Below are 20,540 nucleotides of genomic sequence, written 5' to 3'. Positions count from 1 at the left end.
TAGGTTATGAAACGTTACAACATACACGATATTCTCAGTCTACTTCCTACTAAAGAAACTTTTCAATTTCCCTTTCTCAATCCTCTCAAGAAGCTTCTTAGAACCAGGAACCTCCATCTCCGCCAACTTCTTCAGATAACCAACCGCTCCATGAGACACCATCAGCTTCCTACACTTGCTGCTCGAACACATCGCCGCCAGACAAGAAACCGCATACTTCTTAGCCGAGTTACCCGGACTAGGCTCAAGCAACGTCACAAGACTCGTCACACTCTTCTCATCCCTCTTCACTTCTCTACAGTTCCTCGGAACCGTGACAAGACTCGCTATAGCCTGAGCAGCAACCTCTCTAGCTCCACCTCCTTTCGCTTCCAGCATTCTCACCAACAAAGGGATAACACCTGACTCACCGATCATTCTCTTACTCTCGTTCGACGTAGTAGCCATCCTGCAGATAGTCGACGCAGCCGCTTGCTGAGCTCCAACCGATCCTGCTCTAAGAACGTGGACCAAACTCGAGACTATCATCTCATAACTCTCGATGGGAACAGAGTTAACGAGGTTCCGAATCGCTGCGACTCCTGACTCTTGTGGGAGAGGTCCGTCTAAGTAAGCCAACAGAGTCTGAACTCCGTTCTCAGACACAACCGATCTTCTGAGAGCTTCGTTGCTCGCAGTAAGATTCTGAAGACACTCAGCTGCGTACTCTTTAGCCCCCAGCAAGATCCCGCAGCTGAGTACATTGATCATGGTTTTGATGGTACCTTCCTCCGCAAGGAACTGTCTCACTTCGGGGACGGATGAGATGTTTTTCAACGTGCAAGCGGAAGCCGCTTGCGAAACAGAGTCCCCTGTTTTGCAGATCTCTATCAACGGAGGGACTCCTCCGTGGCCAACGATGGCACGCGAAGTCTCCGAGGAGAAGGACAATCTCTGCAGAGAGATAACGGCTTTCTCTTTAGCCAACGGAGTTCCGGATTCGAGGAGGCGGATCAAAGGAGGGAGAGCGTTCTCGGAGACGAGCCAGCTCTCGCCTCCTCCTGACTCCGCTAGTGAGCTGATCACGGTGACAGCGTTCTCTCGCACACTAGCGGATGCCAGAAGCTGAACTAAAGACGCGACGTTTGTTCGACCTAACGCCGTTATAACGGCGTTTTCGTCGTTTTTCATCACCTCGATGAGCGTCTCGAGAGCCTTTCGCTTCGACTCCAGATGACCTATCTGGAGTCGAGCGAGCAGCTCTCTGACGCTGAACGTCTCCGAGTCTTCTTGTAGCGGTTGCTGCTGGTGCGGAGTGACGTGGCTTAGGACGCCTGTTTTCATCAGCAGTCCACAGTCTTTCAAGGTTAGGTCGATTTTGGAGGAGAGAGAGTCGAGGTCGCTCTGCGTCTTGAGCTTCCCTTCTTGCTTCTCTTGCACGCATAGGGCGATGGATTCTTGTAAAGTTTGTAGAACGGCTTGAAGCTGCTCTCTGCAGAGAGTGTTTTTGGAGAAGCAAGGATGGCTTGAAAGATCCGATAGACATGTTGGTATCTTCTCTAGCCTTGAGATGATCACTCTCCATCTGGTGGTGAAGCCTTTGGCTGTTTTTGCTTTGGACAAAGCGATGGGGACGAGCTCTAGTGCTTGTTGTAACAATTCTTCAACTGTTTGATTCTCCTCCACCATGATCAGACAAACCTTTGAGTTCTGTTTCGATGAATTGCAATGAAAGAAGGAATAAAGTTGAGTTAAAGTGATAAAAGGAGAGTAGTTGAATGAGTGATGAACAAGTTGGTAGATATGTTATAAATAAAGACACGGATTTAATAAAAAAAACAAAAAGGGAAGAGTTCTTGAGAATCTTGAAATGATTCACAGCAAAGCTTTCGATATATTTGCTGGAAAACAAAACTCTACCAGACAAAAATAATTTGAACAAGTCATTTTCTAGCTTCCCTTTACTTTCGTCGGTGTGACCATTTAATTGCTATAAAAGCTAAATGATGATATGATAAATTTATTAATAGAAGAAGCATCATCTTATTATATGGATGGAATATTAAGGAAAAGACAAGAATACCCTTCTGAAGAACAATTCTAAGAGAGCTCCAAGCACAAGATTGAAGATTAAACTGGTTTAGAAATAAAGAAAGAGAAAGACTTTGTTTCAAAGAGAAGATTTAAGTCTCTTTCAACAAATCGTGTGCTTAAAATTTTGTATGAACCAAACTCCACTAACACTACACATAAGTTTGGTGACAAATCCCACAACTAGTCTTTACTGCAAGTAAAGATAAAAAGTACTTTTTTGCTTTCCTTAAAGCTTGTGTGTAATGCAAGAGTCTCAATAAGCAAATACTGAAACCTAGAACTATCTTTGATACTTCATTAAACTATAGTTACCTGGAAACGAAGATCTATGCTTTAGCTTCTGGGTTTGCCAAGCAAATGATGTTGAAGAAGACCTTTGAATTTCGAATACAAAACGAAAGTTGCTTCTCGATATTTTCAAGTTATAACGAGTCTTCAGAGACTCTGTTTCAGACAGAAGCTGTGTCAGAGTGGTTTAGTCAGCTTTAGATTTGTTATGTCAGAAAAAAAAAAACATAACGCATGACTTTTCTTATCGTATCGCGAGATTATTCAAATTTCGGTGATCAAACGGCTCTTGTAGGACCTGATCGAACGGTCGGGATAGCGATTGAAATTTGAAATAGCTATAGTGATTAGCTGACGTGGATGTGTATCTGGTCTTCTCGGGAGCCTCACGTGTGCGGAGGTGAGCAAAGTCGATAGAACTGCCCTTGTGCGGTCGATAGAATAACGAGAATGCCATTAGCTTTAGCATCGACTTTTGAGGCCCAGAAAGGAGAAAGTGTCGAGGGAACCGAGGCGCGTGAGGCTTGTGGGCCTTGTTAACGTGCATGAAACGGCACGCACTTGTCTGCTGATGCTGTTTGAGAGGGCGTCGGGGGTTGTGATTTTAATTAATGTATCATTAAGCTCATTAATAAACTCTTTATGAGCTGATCATCAAGCCAAAGTTTTTAATCATTTTTCAATGCAAAATTAACACGATCGAAATAATTAGCACTAAGCCATATCTTATCTTTCATAAATCCACTAGTCCCATTTCACTATTAAACTTTTTTCAAATAATAATTATTTGTTGGCAAATTGAAAGTACACGCAGACAAGAACAAGTTGTACTTCTAATGTTTTTGCCATTCTCCATAACAACAACAATAAGACTTTGGTTTTGAAGAAATAGCAATCTGATTGTTTTTTTCTAGCTTGAAGCAGAATGTGCATGCTCTTTGTGGGTTGTTGAACGATGCAAAAGTCAGTCCGACTATATTTTGCTATTACCAGAAATAAGGGCATATACGATCTAACACAACTTAACTAAAGCTTAATCCTGAGTCTGTTCGACTAATTATACTCGAGTACTATCAAAAATTCATTTTCTAATTCAAAATTTAGTTTAATCTTTTGGTTGGTCCATGTCACTTACAATTGGTCTTGCACTCTTGGGAAGTTGAGCTTAGGTTGCAGCTAAGCCTAGGCATATTCGCCGAACAACCAAACTCTTTTGTTTATGCTTTGGTCGTCAGAAGAAAATTGATTTAATATGAAGATTGGTTATACTTACACAAGTTAAGATGCGTTTCATGATGGCTCTTAAGAAGTTTCCTATTGTTAAGTTGTTAAGGTTTATACTAGCTCAAAAACCCATCCAAAATTGACAAAAGGAAATTACGAATGAAGAAAGGAACTAAAAGAAAAGATGTTGCTGACTGAGAGAGTGGAGAGTCATATCTTGTTCACTTTTTCCTGAAAGAGCAACCTTCAGTGAGCCTTGCCTTTCCTCCTGTGGGTTGGCACAGCACGCTCTGGCAGTTTCCACATACCACAACCGTCTGCGAGTGGCTGAACACCGTCGTACTACAACAACCCAACCCCAATTCATCATTAAGTTAACAGAGTAGAAAAACATGGACGTATTCAAAATAAAGAGTTCCAAACTTAAAAAAGACTTCATAGTTTTTTAACAAAGCTTACATGTTGAAGCAGCCTTGGCACTTCACATCCTACATTAACCAATGAGAACAACAATTATAAACATCAAACCAATACAAAGATTGATGAGAAACGAGCAAAATTTAATCAGAAACCGACCTTGCGGCTGCCCCTAACCAGTAGTAGATAAGTTTAATCAAACCGACCTAGAAGATGGTTTTAATTAAGGGCGTGGGTTCGAACTCCGTTCCAAACTAATTAATTTTTACTTTCTGAACAATAGCAATCTGGGCCGCATACATAAGGCCCATTAAATAATAAAAGATAAGGCCTATTACGTTTTTCGATGAATGATACACATGTTAAGAATGACTCATCGCAGCGTAACCGTTGATCTAACGAACTGTGGATATCGACGGACAAGATTGGGTCCTAGTCTCCAGCAAACCAAGAACACGAGAAGAAAGAAAGAAACAACCTGAACGGGGACGATGATGATGATGATCTTGTTTCCTAATAATCTCTTCCGTGAAAACTAGAGAAATTCGCTGTGTGATTCCGAACAAAACCCTTCAATCGAATTTTTGTGGAGGTCTTCAAATGGAAGCGTATAAGCAATGGGTGTGGAGAAACAGAGAGTATGTGCATTCCATGGGATCTCTTGCCAACGTAAGACGACGATCCATCTCTCTAATTTCAATACTTGTTTGAACTTTTGCGTCGAGGAGAGTAGTGTAGTGTTTAGTTCAATCTGAGATCGAACCGTCTGAGAAAAGTTAGAAAAGCTTAGTTCTTGAATTGGTTTAGTGGATTGTGTTCTTGTTGAAACTGTATTGAGCGTTTGATTGATTTGGGGGTGTGTGTGTGTACAGGGATTGACATGGCTGCTTCCTGAGAAGTTTTCAGCTTCAGAGATTGGACCAGAAGCAGGTTTTTTTGTGACTCTTTTGGTAACCATTTTCATTTTTTTATTAACTGCTTTCCGCGCTTAGAAACTCTCAACTGTATTGCAACAACCCGCCCCGTGGGACTATCCAACCTGTCGGCTCCAGGCTAGCCCGTAGGGCACCGACCTAACCCCTCACATGTGAGCTTTCACTAACTCTCCCATGTAGGTTATTGTTACGTTTGGCGTTTCTCGAACCCAAGACCTCAGAACAATTTGCTTGTTATGTGGAAAAATTATTAAAGGATGAGGTCGAACGCCAAGCGCACCAACAACTAATTATGAGGACTCATAAGTGAGGGGCTGGGTTGATGCTCTGCAGGGCCAGCCTAGACCCATGGGGCGGGTTGTTACATCTATCTCTCTTTAGCTCCTTTTAAGTGTTTTGCTTCACTTGTAGCTTTAGTGGCTTAAGTCTATGATAAAAGAATGTCTTTTGTTCTTTCTTTTGTGTGTCTGCTCTTGAGAATCCGGAAGTGTGATGAGAGTTTTTGGTGTTCTCTTATCTGCAGTTACTGCTTTTCTAGGCATATTCACAACCATCAACGAACACATCATTGAAACTCTTCCTACAACCCGTCCTCATGTTGGACCTTCCGGGACAGATTCATCATCCCTCTCTTACCCCCTACTCATCTCCATCCTCAAGGACTTGGAAACCGTTGTGGAAGTAGCCGCTGAACACTTCTACGGAGACAAGAAATGGAACTTTATCATCCTCACTGAAGCTATGAAGTAAGTTTTGCTTTCCCTTCTGATTCACTTGGAACTTGATCACTTAGTTTGCGTTTTTTTTTATAATAGGGCTATGATTAGGTTAGCCTTGTTTCGGAACACTGGGTATAAGATGCTTCTTCATGGTGGGGAGACACCTAACGATGACAAAGATCCTAACCAACCCAACCTGCAAAACAGAGCTGGTAACTTGGATAGGAATCATCGTTTTGGAAACCAACAAAATCATTGGAACCTGGAAGGACGGGCGATGTCTGCTTTGAGCTCTTTTGGTCAGAACGCAAGAACGTCACCAACAGCATTATCTCCCACCTCGGGTTGGTCTCGTAGGATTCAACACCAGCAAGCGGTTATTGAGCCTGTGGTGATCAAGGAGAAGCGAAGAACTCTCTCCGAGCTAGTATCTGAGAAGGGTGTGAAAGGAGCGTTGTTTGTAATGGGTGAAGTTCTTTTCATAACGAGACCGCTCATCTACGTTCTCTTTATAAGAAGATATGGAGTCCGGTCTTGGATTCCTTGGGCTATATCCCTCTCTGTGGACGCACTGGGGATGGGGATTGTATCAAATCTAAAGCTGTGGGGAGAGCAGAGCAAGCAAATCAATTTCTCTCAACCTGAAAAGGACGAGGTTAGACATATCAAGTTTAACTTAAATTTCATTAAAAGTCAGAATCGGTTTAACTTAAATTTCTTGTTTTTTTTCTGTTCAGCTTAGGAGAAGGAAGCTGCTATGGGCATTGTACCTAATGAGAGATCCATTCTTCACCAAGTACACAAGGTGAGTGGGGAGAAGTTAACATGTATCTCTGTTCTGTTTTGTTTATAGTTAAGTAATAAACTGATATGCTTGTTGGGTGAGTGCAGGCAGAAGCTGGAAAGCTCTCAGAAGAGAGTGGAACCAGTTCCATTGATCGGCTTCCTCACAGGTTTTTTTGCTTTAAAGATTTTTATTACATTCACAAGATTATTATTGATCATTGACTTTTTTACGTTGTGTCCTTTATCTCCAGAGAAAATTGTGGAGCTTTTGGTGGGAGCTCAGTCACGGTACACTTACATATCAGGATCTTGAGTGGCTTGTTACAGGCTTTGTAAGAAGTTACGTTTATTATTGCAGTTAGGACCATACAATCACATAAAAAATGTAGTTTGATGATGAGCTGTTTATGTCTAAACAATTGGACCCATACAAATAAATGGAACCATCAACCTTTAATATGAGATCGATCACACGTTACAAGGTGGAAACATCAGGTTCACTTTGTATAAATCACTAAAAAAAAATCCAAATGATTTCTGCTGACGTGATGCTATGCTTATGGGTAGGTAGGCAAAAGTTGGTGGGCTAAACCGGCTAGACCGGTATTATGTATTTATTTTGATCGGGTTTACTTGGTCCGTTCATTTGTAAACAAAAGTGGGCAGAGGGTATGGTGGGGTCCTATAATTGGGCCTTTGCCCCCTCAACATTGTGTGGTGTGACCAGCACTGGAGAGTAGGGTCCAGTTCAGGCCCTCTTTAACCCGTTTTCGTTTCGTAGCCTTATCTTTTCTTGTGGTAGGCCCCGTTTTCTGTTCATGTGTTTGGTAATGGTTCAAACCGGTTTAAATTTCAATAGTTTTCATAGATTACATGAATGATATTGAAAGTGAAACTAGTTTTCGTTTGGTACTGTTCTAGCTCTACTCTTCTTCTATCAGAATACTTGTTTCATTTTTTTCAAAAAAGTAATAGGTACTATGTATTTATGTTATTGTCCTGTTTAAGCAATTCATATATACAAATGATTAACCGGTTTAATGAAAAGGACGATAGGATTTTGGAATCCAGGAAAGGATTATTCCAAAGACAATAAGCTTCTTATTTTTTTGGTGGAGCAGCCTTGTGACCTACATGAATGGGGTCCAACCCCAAGTATGGGCGTTTAGCTTTTTCTATAAAGAAATCTTTTTTGTCCTACCCAATCAAATTTCAACGGTTATAAAAAGGTAAATCTGCGGCTTAAAATAAAAATTGTCGATGAGAAATTTAAGCATAAGCAAATGAAATTATTGTGGGATGTTCTGTCTGTTCGGATTCGTTATTCTATGTTGTTTATAAATTAACCAAAGTTAATTTAGTTAAAACTTAAATGTAATGGCTTTGATGTAAAACCTCTATGCTAAAATTTACTTATAGATTTGCTGAAGAGTAAAAGAAACTTTTATTTAGTTAGGAAATAAAGTTACTGGACCCCCAATAGACAGATGGTCCCATAAAAACTGATAGAAGATGGAAACAATTGAACGGGATCGATCCACGTGGTGGTATCCCAATGGCTCTGGAGGGCTCAATCCAATAAATCAGAACCGTTGATTTTTTCCCGGATCAAAAAAATGAGTCAGCATTCTCGCCGTGTTTCTTGCTATATATAGACGACTCACATTTACTATCTCCTTCGACGTGTAACGCCGTTAAAACGATTCTCCCCCAGAGTATCCGCTTCTTTTATAATCATTCGTCGTTATCTCCACCGTCTGTTTTTCCTTCCGCTATATTTTCAATGGCGACGATTAAACACCACGAAGATGAACGCCTAAGAGCCGTTGATTTGACTTCTAAACCCTTCGAAGTCAACAACGCAGTGAGCCTCGAACCCAAGACGGAGCCGTCGTTAGAGTCTTCGTTGCAGGTTCCGTCTACTTCAATGTCTTTAGCTCCACCGTCGAGACCGCCATTGAAGAGAGCTTCGACTAAAGACCGTCACACCAAGGTCGAAGGTAGAGGGAGGAGGATACGGATGCCCGCCACGTGTGCGGCTAGGATTTTTCAGCTGACTAGAGAGCTTGGTCACAAGTCCGACGGCGAGACGATTCGGTGGCTGCTGGAGAACGCCGAGCCGGCTATTATCGCCGCCACGGGAACGGGAACGGTTCCGGCCATCGCTATGTCTGTTAACGGAACGTTGAAGATCCCAACGACGACGAACGCTGATTCTGACGTGGGAGATAACTCGGCGAAGAAGAGACGTAAGCGACCTTCTAACAGTGAGTATATAGACATAAACGAAGCGGTTACGGTTTCGGTTTCTTCCGGTTTAGCTCCAATTTCCGGTTTATCTCCAATTTCATCCGGTTTAGCTCCGGTTTCAACCGTGTCTCAACAAACGCTGCCGCAAGGGATGATTCCGATGTGGGCGATTCCATCGAACGCGGTGATTCCAACGGTTGGAGCTTTCTTCCTTGTCCCGCACGTTTCTGGTCCGACGAACCAGCCTCAGATGTTAGCTTTTCCGGCTGCTCCGCCGTCGTCTTACGTCGCCGCCGTTCAGCAAGCTTCTTTAATGGCTAGGCCACCTTTTGTATCAGTTTCGACGCCGTCAGTTATGGCTCCGAGCTCAAGCTCCGGCGTAACGAACAGAGGTTCTTCGTCGTCGACGACCAACATGCTGAGAGACTTCTCGCTGGAGATTTACGAGAAACAGGAGCTTCACCAGTTCATGTCCACCACCACAGCACGGTCATCATCGAACCACTGAGGGAGATTAAACGACGGCGTATTATTGATCCCCGGGGGCACGTGAGGGAAGGAAGTAAAGACGCGCACGTGTTAAGTGGGCCTAGTTTTTAGGCATCGATGGGGTCCACGTCGGTGGTGGGTCAACACGCACCAAAATCAAAAAGCAGAGAAGGGAGTGGGGCCACACAGCTCCCACCTTACGCATTACTTCCGAGGCGGCCAGGTTGGGTGTGGTCCCGGTTCGGGAGGGCTACGTGGTCCGTTTCGGTGGGCCTCCTCTCCTCACCACTTTGTCTCGACTTTTTGGACTTTGTTTTATCGCTTTGTAAATACAAATATTGCCGCAACAAGATTTTATTGAAGCCGAAGCCCTGTAATAATATCATGTCATGGACCACCCAACAACAATTGTGATAGTAGTATTTTTTATTTTGAATCTGTAATAAAAAAAAATATTTTATCGAATTACAATGCTTCTTTCCTATAATTGTTAAAGCATTATTACTCTTTTAGATAATTCGTTTTTAGAAGTGTGTTAAAGCGTTACTTTATTATTCCTTTTGAATTTTCCATAAAGTCTCGTCCGTGTATGATATTGGCGGGGCCAAGTAGCTTGCTTGTACCACTAATACGGCTCCCGTCTCGTGGGGCCTAATCCTTCCCACTCAAGGACACGAGTTGGTCACCACCACCAGAGTTTAAAGCTAAGAAAAATAAAAGACACAGGCTGGCGTGGGTCCTAGTTCTGTCCATCAGATATTTACCGTTCATTGCACATTCTCTCATCTCGTCCTGGCCGTTGATTTTATTACCTACACTCCAATGGATGATATTATATTCTTTTGTTTCACGTCTCAACGCCAGACACGATTTACTACGATAAGTTTATTTATGCCTGGTAGTTAATTAACCCATGATTCTAACAGTTCATCACCGTTACATATTTTAATGTGTTTTAGTTATGAAAGAAATTAAATTTACTTTTGTTTTGAAAGAAAACACGGAGAAAATGAATTATTGGAGGCCCAAACCAACTTGGTGGATGGGGAAAAAGTTCCAGAAGGTTGGCTATAGGAGTCCCCACGTGGACTGGACATGTCGCTATCTCTCTTTTATTTCAGTGGACCTCTTATTTTTGGTGAAGCTTAGCCTAAAATTATAACCAAAGTAAAATCGGTCCAAACTATAAAATCTAATTTCAAACTATAAAATCTAATTTCAAACAAAAGGGAAAACATGTGATTTATTGCTTGCTTGACATGTAATACTTAAGCCCACAGAAAGAAAAATAACAAACAAGTGATATGTGCTTAGTTAACAGTTAGGTCCAATATAAACAAAAAAAAACTAACGTTACGGAATAAAATATTTAAGGCCCATTATTTTGCAGACCCAAGCTACACTTAACAGCAGGAATCTTAGCTTACTATCCTCACTCGACATACGTTCCAATTCCAATTATAAAAATAGTAATACAATTTCCGACACACGCAATTATATTGGTATGTCGGTCTAATACATCCAATTAGTGGTTGACAAGGACATCCAATTTGTAAATTTCCGGAATACTAACTATATTTATTTCACCACTTTATTCCAGAGGAAAAAGAAAAAAAAAACTTCCTTTTTAGGCTTTAGTTTCAGATCATATAATATCTATTTTAGTTTTTTTGGCGTAAATTTTAAATATCTATCTATTTTAGTTTTAGCGATAAGATATGGATAAACTCTTGTTCTGAGTAGCCTCTATCTGTAACTATTGCCTTTTCTGCTGTTGTTTTTGGGGGTTATACATGTATTATCTGACTTATGATTGTATCTCTATTAGTGGTTGCCATTTATTTAAAATATTTTTCCCAAACCTTCAGTGTCAAACCATTTATCGATAGTTTAATTATACTCAATGCGTAGTGTTTTTAAAATAAAAAATGCGTATGTGTTTTAACTGTTGAGAATAAAAAGCCCAGGTGGGGGAAACCTGACGCAAGCATGGTTTATTTACTTTCCAGAAATCAACGAATTAAAAAGGACAACAATAATCAGAAGATGGAGTAACAACCGTCAGATGAAACATCATCGGGCGGTACACAGCACGCTCCGTGGTCCCCTTCACACATGACGTGAATCTCCTCAACCCCACGTGCCCAACATGTGTCTACATCTCAACTCGGAAGCGTGGCCAAATCAAATCTCTTCCTCCAGAGTCTCCATCTCCAATAAGCTTATTTCTATTAACCCTCTTTATCCGACATTTTTAATCTTAATCACATTAATCCATCGAGCATATATACTATTTAATGACCTTACATTAAATAGCCGAATATAAAGTAACAAAAAAATAAAAATAAAAGGTTCTACTTGGCTAATAAATAATTTATTGTAGTAGTTTATTTATTTTTTAGTTTAGAATATGCTTGATGAGTGAGGCTAGATTATCAATGAATAGAGAGAGACATTGGGTTCAAATGAAAATGCTCATAAATACATGTGCAGATGCGTTGAGCCTATTCACATATAATTCCCCCCAAATCACGCGTTTTGCATAAAGTTAAGCAACTAATAATATTTCTTTCAATCGTAATTTTTGTTTGCTTGGTGAATGAAAAAACTAATATTGATTTGTTAATTCGTAACAGAACGGTGTTTTACATTAGAAAGTGAATGGTTAAGCGGAATCCAATGCATTAAAATATTGTTTTATCTACTCTAACTGTTGTTTGTGTTAGCTGGTCAACAAACAAATTCGTAAAAGCGCAGGAAGAAAATGGCCATTATACGTATCTGGTTGCTCTATGTCTCTATGCCTCTATGGACTGAGTTAGCTGGATTGGTTTTATAAGTTCTGAGAATATGTGCGAAGAGAAGCTCAATTTAAAATATATGATCACGTGTATGTGAATCACATCTTCTAACTACTTTTCCACCGGTTATTCATGTTACCTTGTAGCGTGGTTAAACTACCTAGATGCGTGAGTCCATATCTATCATGGTCTTTTACCTATTCAGTTTTTAACAATCTTTTGTGAAACGGGACGAATACACCAATACAATCAGTCTATGAGACCGACCAACGTTAAACAAAATGGGATATGATATTCGTCAAAACATAGGGATATGCCAAAACTACATTTTACTTCGCGCTACATTTTTGAGTAAGCTGAAATTCATTTGCGGCGACTGGTTCATTCAAACCTTATTGAGCGATTTGTAGACCAAACATTATTGACATATATGATTTTGTTACAACTTAAAAGATCACTATCAACCAAGTTAAAAAAAATATCACTCTGTGATTCCAGGTTTTTGTGTTTAAAGTAATGCAATAGTTTTTGCAAAAAAAAAAGTAATGCAATTGTTTTACATTTATTTGAAAGTAATTGCAGAGTGTAATATAGTAGTATCTGTTTGGGCAGGAAAATGACTTAGACGTTTTCTTTTCTTTTGCATATTTATCTGTGCACATAAATTGCTTTACCAGTGTCTCAGTAATTTTTTTTCAGCTACCACGGAAGAAGAAGAAAAATGCGTCGTGGCAATGCAAACCGCTTTCAAAACATTGGTTTTATTCTGCTTGAAGAAAACAAACTCTAGAGAAAAAGAATTAAGAAAACAATACTAAGGGATCACAATCATAGAACAACGTCAACATGTTCATTTGATTTCTTTTCTACCAGCATGTAGAATTGAAATAATAGAATTATAGTTTCACCAAAAACTAATCAAACAATTGTTCTACAACTAAATAAAAATAAAAATATTCTATATCGATATTAAAAATCATATGGTCCAAAATCTAGTAGATTTACATCCCACAGAACGTCTATTTAACTCACCTACAGTTTTACTTTAGACAATTGTTGTTTGTGTTAGCTGGTCAACAAATAAATTTTGGACAACTTTCTTAGTCTGAATTGTCTTTTGAATCAAAAACTACGCAATTAATTCATTGTATATCCATTAGAAGTTGTCTGGATAAAAGAATGAATTTTTCAGCCTGTTTTTTTTTTGTAACTAATATTCAGCCTGTTTCGACTAACTAAACTTTGTTTGAAAGCTTTATATATATCCAGTTAAGTTTCTCCACAGAATCCCCACTGATGTTTTTTTGTTTGTAATCACCAAACCAACGAGATGTCAAAAAAATAATCACCAAACCAACGTATAAATGAATATATATAACGTGTAAACATTTATTGGAAAAATGCATGTGGGACTTTCACCAAACCTAAGAAACCAAACTGAAATCACAAGGATTGTTAGAAACAGTATAAAAACGAACGGAGTAGGTTTCTGGACAAGATGGGAGAATCTGTTCTTTTTGTAACATAATTTCAACACCTAAATAGCTAAATATATATATAAGGAAAGTGAATATAGAGGAACGATTTAACCTAAAAGAGGAAGTAAAAAGAGGTTAAAAGGGGTAAGAAAAGCAGTTGCTGTATTGTATTGAATTTTATCTTTATTTTTATTTTCCGTGGGTCACATCGAGACCAAAGTGTGGAGCACGATTTATCTTTGTAATAAATAATAGTTATATTTTTGTCTGGGGAGTTTTCGATTGGAGCATGAGAAAAAGTAGAAGGTGCGTTTTCGAAATATCATTGGCTAACCTTTGTACGTGACTGTACGGACGACGTTGATGTATTTATAATATTCTACGCCCTATTTTTTTAGTAGTTTTTTCTTTTTGCTAAGTATTTTCTTAGTAGTTTTTTTTTTGAACATAAGTATTTTCTTAGTAGTTACAATAATGTTTTTTTAATATGTAATCCAAATTGAAACAGGTTTCAATTACAGACAATTAACCCAAAAATATTTATTTTACAAAATATCATCGGAGCTGTCAGTAATATTAAGCCACCAGCTAAAAGATGTTCATTTTCTCAAAATAAATAGTCTGCGTGGTCCTCCCTATTTGTATATACATAAATCATTAACCATTTCTCTCCAAAAAAAGGATATTTTTTGGTGCCACTAGCTAGACAAGACGTTCGGTAAGCTGAATCATTATTGGTTTTCTAAAGTTACAATTTTTGGCAAGTGCCATTTTTGCAAATGGGGTTTCTAAGTTACGTTTTCGTTTATTACACGCCATTGCCTCATCGTTTGTGTAATCTGATTGTGGATAAAATACAACCATGTCAAAACTATAAAACTGCAACAGCAAATATTATTTAATAATTCAAATAGAACTTTAAGATTATCTGCTATAAAATTAAAACACACATAATTTCACAAATCACTGAAAACAAATAAAAATGTTTAACATTGGACGACTACTAGCCCACTAGAGCTTTATATCATGTTAGGGGCAGTTGCATACAACTTTATATCATATTAGGGCATTCGCAGAGCCGGTCCTAGGGAATTGATGACCAGAAGCAAATTTAAAAAAAAGGCTGCTGTTATGGAAATTCGAGGGCTAAGGAAAACTATATTTTCAGATTTTACCACTAGGCTAAAAGAAAGTTTTGAAAAATTGTGGCTAAAAATATCTTTATAAGAAAACGGCCGGAAGCCATTGCTTCCTTTGTTTGGGCCAAGGGCCGGCCCTGGACATTCGCATTAGAAGTTTCTCAACATCGGTCTCTCATTAACAATATTATAATGATGGTCTTGTGATATATTCATCTGCGTTATCAATAGATCCCAAACTTTTATGATATTCATCTGCAAAGACTAAGTACACAAAATATTGGATTGTTTTTTTACAGCATAATAAACTACTCTACTAAGGAGCCACCGGATCGGAAAGCCAAACCGGAGGTATGAAATCAATATATAACATAGCTGAAGGAGAACTCCTCGCACCTCGTGCAAGCTTATCCGCCATTGTGTTTTGTACTCTTGATATATGTATTACTGCGGCAAAACTCCTCCATATGTGTAGCAAAAACTGACCAATCTTCATGTGACGACACCATTTTCAGGTAACACATCATAACTCTAGCCTGTTATATTAGAATTATATATATATATTAAATATCCTTAATTTCAGATTAATTTCATGTGGGGGCATATATGTACGAGAGGGTGTTTGTGTCCACACTTAAAAAAATGATTTTAAAAATCTTATTAAACATCAATTCTAGATATTTATGAAGGGAAAAAGATGTGTAGGTAAATATTTCCATATATATCAAAATATGCTATTTTGGTCCTTTTTGTGGCTATTTTTCCAAAATAAGTAAAGGATGAGGTTTCAAGCGACCATCATATTTGCGACACATATTACTAGTTTCTCTTCCTTTTATGCCAATATTTTTAATATTATTTAAATACTTTTCAAAGAAAGAAAAAGTAAAACGAAAATAATTGTTCCACACCATTTACCATAACTACAACGAGAAGAGGATCTTTTTAAGAGAAAGCAGAGATAGAGAGAGAAGAGAAGAGAGGAGTGTGTGTGAGTTTTGTCTCTTGTTTCCTTTATAACACACAAATAGATGGAACGAGGAAAGCTACTACTACTTCTTTTGTTACTTCCATAAAAAGATCCTTCCTTTCGCAGAGAATCTAGTTTCTCTTTTCTTTTCTTCTTCTCGTAGCTCCTCCGTTAATGCTTGTATAAGTCTCCTATATCTTCCTATTTATACACAATCCTGCTTCTTAGTTAACTCTTCTATTAATCTCCCGTACAAGCTTCGTGGTTAGGTTTTCTATATTTATTAACCCTTTTGGCCACTGGTATGACCTCTCCTTCATGATCTTTCTTACTTTTTGCTTTATAATCTTGGATTAATCTGATGGATCTGCTTTAATTTTTGTTCGATTTGATGTTTGTATCTGGTTTTATTATGGTTTGTTTTGTTTCGGCTAAATCTCAAGAAAGGGTACTGCATCTTTCAATTAATTCCAATAACAATATTAAAATTGCATCCTTCATATTCGTTTTTAAGCAATCCATGTCACAAACTAATAGATGTGTACTTTATATTGATTTGCTTTTCGGGTACTTAATCATCTTCATTTCTCGTTGACTTCATCAATCAAATCCTAGGGGAAAACATATTTTGATCATGAACCTCCTTTTTTGAATGAATAGGTCGTTTTATGTGTATGACTATAGTTTTGTTTTGAAAGGGAAACTAAACAAGGAGAAAAAAATGGTGAGGGGGAAAACTCAGATGAAGCGAATAGAGAATGCAACAAGCAGACAAGTGACTTTCTCTAAGCGAAGGAATGGTTTGCTGAAAAAAGCCTTTGAGCTCTCAGTTCTTTGTGATGCTGAAGTTTCTCTGATCATCTTCTCTCCTAAGGCAAAACTTTATGAATTTGCCAGCTCCAAGTACGTTCTCCTTTTTATACTATATATATAAATCATCTACAGAGAAAATAGATAATTTTTTTTGCTTATATACCTTGGTTTATATATGGATCTGTTGGCGGTTTACGGAATCACATCTCTTTGACGTTTGCTTAGAGAGAGTGTTAACTGTTAAGTGAGTTTCTTGGTTTCTACAATTGTTAGTCTATTATTAAAGTAAAACCAAGTACATCATCTTATTTATTTCTTTTTAACTACTACATCATCTTTTTAATCCTCCTAGATGTCTCTTTCTCATATTTAGTTATGAGTTATGATAAAAGTTAAAATACAAAAGAATTCTCTGGCAAGTACTTTGCACTTGTTATATGTATGTATGTACAATTGATCATCTTGGATTTTATTAGAGATCATGATCACACACTGGACAACTCCTTGAGTTTTGTATTAAACTCTTTCTTGGTTCGTTCAAAAATGATATTTATGTTGCAATTAGCATTCTTTTGTTTTGACATGATACACAATCTGGTTGAACCAATCTGCTTTGTCATTGCTTTAAAAAATTATAGATTGCTCTAACTGGTAATTAGGAACTTTTTTTATATCAGTCCTGAAAGATAAATCAGGCACGTTTTATTTCATGCTCATTCCTAATATCGTTCAGTTAAATTGCATGTTTTGTTCCTACTGTTTCTCTACCTAATTTTTTGCTGTGAAACTCAAACCAGAATTAAATGTAGACTGTTTTGAGAATTAGAAAGAACTTATCTTTTACTGTTGGGTAGAAGGGAAACCAAATGTACTTTTGATGAATCATTACATCTGTAAATAGAAAAGGCCTGCTTTTGATCAGATGTTTCAGACGATTTGTTGTACTTCTTTCTCTCAACCTACTTAATTTAAAGTAAAGAGACTCACATGTTTTTGGGTTTTCCAAAAAATTGGGGGAAAAACCATATAGTATACGACTTCCTAAGTTATGTCCTTAAGACTTGTGATATCTTCACCTAAGAAAGTTTTTATGTTCTTAACTTGTAACTTCTGAGTTCAAGAAAAAATGATTTGGTTTCTTGCATTGTGCTTATTCAATCTGTGAAATTGTTTTCAATGTTTTAACAGTATGCAAGATACCATAGATCGTTATCTGAGGCATACCAAGGATCGTGTCAGCACCAAACCTGTTTCTGAAGAAAATTTGCAGGTTAATTATGATATTGTGTGCTAATTTTTAATACAAAAATAAATTGGCATAAGAAAAAGTATAATACACAGAATCTCAACGTCACATATTAGTACTCAATGTCACTTTTAACCTACATATTAAAGATAATCACATGCAATAACATTTTGTGATTTAACCTACAGCATTTGAAACATGAAGCAGCAAACATGATGAAGAAAATTGAACAACTTGAAGCTTCCAAACGGTTGGTTATCCAACACAAACACATCATAGACTTGAATTATTGTATATACATCATATAGTAAGAGTTTGATCGTAGTAAGTCTTTTCTTACTATAATTAGTAAACTCTTGGGAGAAGGCATAGGATCATGTTCGATAGAGGAGCTGCAGCAAATTGAGCAACAACTTGAGAAAAGTGTCAAATGTATCCGAGCAAGAAAGGTATATATATCATCCCCACATTATGATTTTTATTGAAGCACTCATAATTCTAACTTAGTTACTCGTTTCTTTTAGACTCAAGTGTTTAAGGAACAAATTGAGCAGCTCAAGCAAAAGGTAATGAGACGCAACTGGAGGAATACTCCAACTTGATAATCTTCTTGTGCTTGCTTTTTACTATTGGAATAAACTTTGCAGGAGAAAGCTCTAGCTGCAGAAAACAAGAAGCTCACTGAAAAGGTACAATATATTCTATAAACGAATATATATATCTTATTGTTCTCTAGTTAGGGTTTCACTTTCACATTTTCTTCTAAAAACGAATATCCCATATGGTTCCAAAGTTAGGATTGCACTTGCACACCGTTTCTTTTATTCTTTTATGATAGTTAAAAGTTTGGTTCTTTTTTTTAGGGTTATTCGATCGTCATGACTCATGACCTTGATCGTCTATGTGTTTGTTCTATCTTCTTTGCATCTATTGGTCTTGTGTCTATATATTAATACTTATTTTTTTATTTCAGTGGGGATCTCATGAAATCGAAGTCTGGTCGAATAAGAACCAAGAAAGTGGAAAAGGTGACGAAGAGAGTAGCCCAAGTTCTGAAGTAGAGACAGAGTTGTTCATTGGGTTACCTTGTTCTTCAAGAAAGTGAACAAGCCACTCTCCAAAAACAAAAACAAAATAAAGCGTAAAAACGGGCTTGTTGTATAAGTACAAGTAACAAAACTCTAAAGCTGCGTCTCTTGTTGTCTTCTTTCTCTCTCTCTCTCTCTATCACTCTCTTCTTTAAACTGAACTGCCTCTGTTATGTATCCATTATATTATTGTATACTTGCCTCTGTAGAATCTAATTATGTTTATTGCTCATGTTCAAGTTTTATTATTATGTATTTATGTATATATCAATTCAGGCTTTTCCCTCCAAATCAGGAATACCTATGTATAACTCATTGCTCCTAGCCCTCCCGAGTCGAGAGTATAAGTATATAAAGACCCTGCAGCTTTATTTTTCTTTACGCATTTGTCGCCAACAGAGAACTGGTGAGCAAATTGATTCAAGCTTATTTCAAGTTCAGTTATTATTAGTAAGGTCAACTCCAACTGCACAGTAAAACGTGAAAATAGTGACAGATGTGATGTTTCTTCTCTCTAATCCAACGGAATGCAGCTGCATTTTGGTGTGATTTTTTTTTGTTATAGTGCTACACTATATTTGATGCACACACTGTAGCAACAGCAAAAAAAAAAATTCTTAATTTATATCAAAATTGTTTATTCGATGCATTATTTAATTATGTTTTTACATTGATTTGTATGATTATTTCACAATTTAAATATTTTAAATATATCATAGTTATTTTTATATTTAATTTAATTAATATTTCATATTAATTTATATATAAATATAAATTAATTTTAAACACATAGTTTAATTTAAACATTTTAAAATAGAAATAGTATTGTAGTTACAATTTTAATATTAATTTATACATTTTATTCATAAAAATAATTAATATTTATCAAAATTATCAACCAAGAGAATCTTCATTAATGATATAAAAATGATTTAATGTGATATTTGATATTGTGGTTGAAGACTTTAAAAAAATTTAGTGCCAAAATTACATTAAAATAGTGTTATGGATTGGAGATGAACTAATACTCAGATTCAATGATCTCGGCCCATGCATATACGACTAAAACCTTAAACTTAGTCACTAAATTTTTTCTCGAGAATTTGTTATATTTTTTTAAAATGAAATTTCAGATCTTAATTTATCCATAATATGTCAGAAACAACTAGAACACAAATGACTTAGTTCAGTCAACCCCGCAACATCAGAGATTGTTTCTTAGACAATGAAATTCGAATTTTTAATTTTGAGACTCTATTCCTTTAGGCGGTTCTTCAGTATGCATACTAGTAAAGTTACTATCTGGACAGTAATTACATTCTACATACTTTCCTGATTATAACTTTGTATCTAAAATTTTACACAAATATAGGAACATGCACCGTTTATACATCTATACATCGGTGTTTTAGAGAGTAACCAATAGTATAATACTAATAGCAAAAGCTATTAACGATTTAATTTTAATAATACTTGAAGCATAGAAAAAACATATAATGTATAGAATGTAAGTAGTAGTAAAATTCATTATTATGAACATTACCTCTCGATTTTTTAGAATTACAGAGAAAAATAGGGTTTTGAAGCGTATATAATGTTGTAATAAACATGTTTGGATAATAGATGTACTGTACATGAAAGAGATATTGCATTGGCACGTGCGTTTAGACACAGATTTGGGCCTATTCTTATATTATGTAAGGGCCTACTTATAAAATAGGCTTACATTGTGATAATAGCCCCAGTCATAAACGGGTGGGTGGGGCTTCCATTGTAACTTTTTTAGTTGGAAACATAAAATAGCAAAAATCAATAATACGAGGA

The 20,540-nt window shown here is 37.1% G+C and overlaps 4 protein-coding genes across 6 annotated transcripts; 3 read left to right on the top strand and 1 right to left on the bottom strand.

Annotated features, from left to right (window-relative positions):
* Positions 1 to 31: 31 nt before the first annotated feature.
* Positions 32 to 2,587, bottom strand: LOC106450887 (protein CELLULOSE SYNTHASE INTERACTIVE 1-like). Its single transcript, XM_013892676.3, has 2 exons — positions 2,386 to 2,587; positions 32 to 1,689 (listed from the first exon to the last, which is right to left on the bottom strand). Exon 2 carries the CDS (start codon positions 1,666 to 1,668, stop codon positions 40 to 42), a length of 1,629 nt encoding a protein of 542 aa, XP_013748130.1. The 5' UTR covers positions 1,669 to 1,689; positions 2,386 to 2,587; the 3' UTR covers positions 32 to 39.
* Positions 2,588 to 4,352: 1,765 nt separating this feature from the next.
* Positions 4,353 to 6,904, top strand: LOC106450888 (peroxisome biogenesis protein 16-like). The gene is made up of 7 exons (XM_013892677.3): positions 4,353 to 4,671; positions 4,875 to 4,932; positions 5,461 to 5,683; positions 5,753 to 6,311; positions 6,394 to 6,461; positions 6,548 to 6,609; positions 6,694 to 6,904. The coding sequence occupies exons 1-7, from the start codon at positions 4,603 to 4,605 to the stop codon at positions 6,753 to 6,755; spliced, it is 1,101 nt and encodes a 366-aa protein (XP_013748131.1). The 5' UTR covers positions 4,353 to 4,602; the 3' UTR covers positions 6,756 to 6,904.
* A 968-nt stretch (positions 6,905 to 7,872) lies between these two features.
* On the top strand, positions 7,873 to 9,646 carry LOC111207591 (transcription factor TCP9-like). Its single transcript, XM_022705782.2, has one exon. The coding sequence runs from the start codon at positions 8,226 to 8,228 to the stop codon at positions 9,198 to 9,200; it is 975 nt and encodes a 324-aa protein (XP_022561503.1). The 5' UTR covers positions 7,873 to 8,225; the 3' UTR covers positions 9,201 to 9,646.
* A 5,870-nt stretch (positions 9,647 to 15,516) lies between these two features.
* Positions 15,517 to 18,948, top strand: LOC106450890 (MADS-box protein SOC1). 3 transcript variants are annotated; one of them, XM_022718962.2, is made up of 8 exons: positions 15,517 to 15,871; positions 16,254 to 16,472; positions 17,571 to 17,652; positions 17,817 to 17,878; positions 17,978 to 18,077; positions 18,153 to 18,194; positions 18,276 to 18,317; positions 18,602 to 18,948. In XM_022718962.2, exons 2-8 carry the CDS (start codon positions 16,291 to 16,293, stop codon positions 18,731 to 18,733), a joined length of 642 nt encoding a protein of 213 aa, XP_022574683.1. In that variant the 5' UTR covers positions 15,517 to 15,871; positions 16,254 to 16,290; the 3' UTR covers positions 18,734 to 18,948.
* The last annotated feature ends 1,592 nt before the right edge of the window (positions 18,949 to 20,540 follow it).

Source organism: Brassica napus, chromosome A5, assembly GCF_020379485.1.
Source record: "Brassica napus cultivar Da-Ae chromosome A5, Da-Ae, whole genome shotgun sequence".
In the NCBI taxonomy this organism is placed as follows: Eukaryota; Viridiplantae; Streptophyta; class Magnoliopsida; order Brassicales; family Brassicaceae; genus Brassica; species Brassica napus.
The sequence above is the reverse complement of the archived record's forward strand: the minus strand, read 5'-3'. Positions and strand labels throughout refer to the sequence as shown.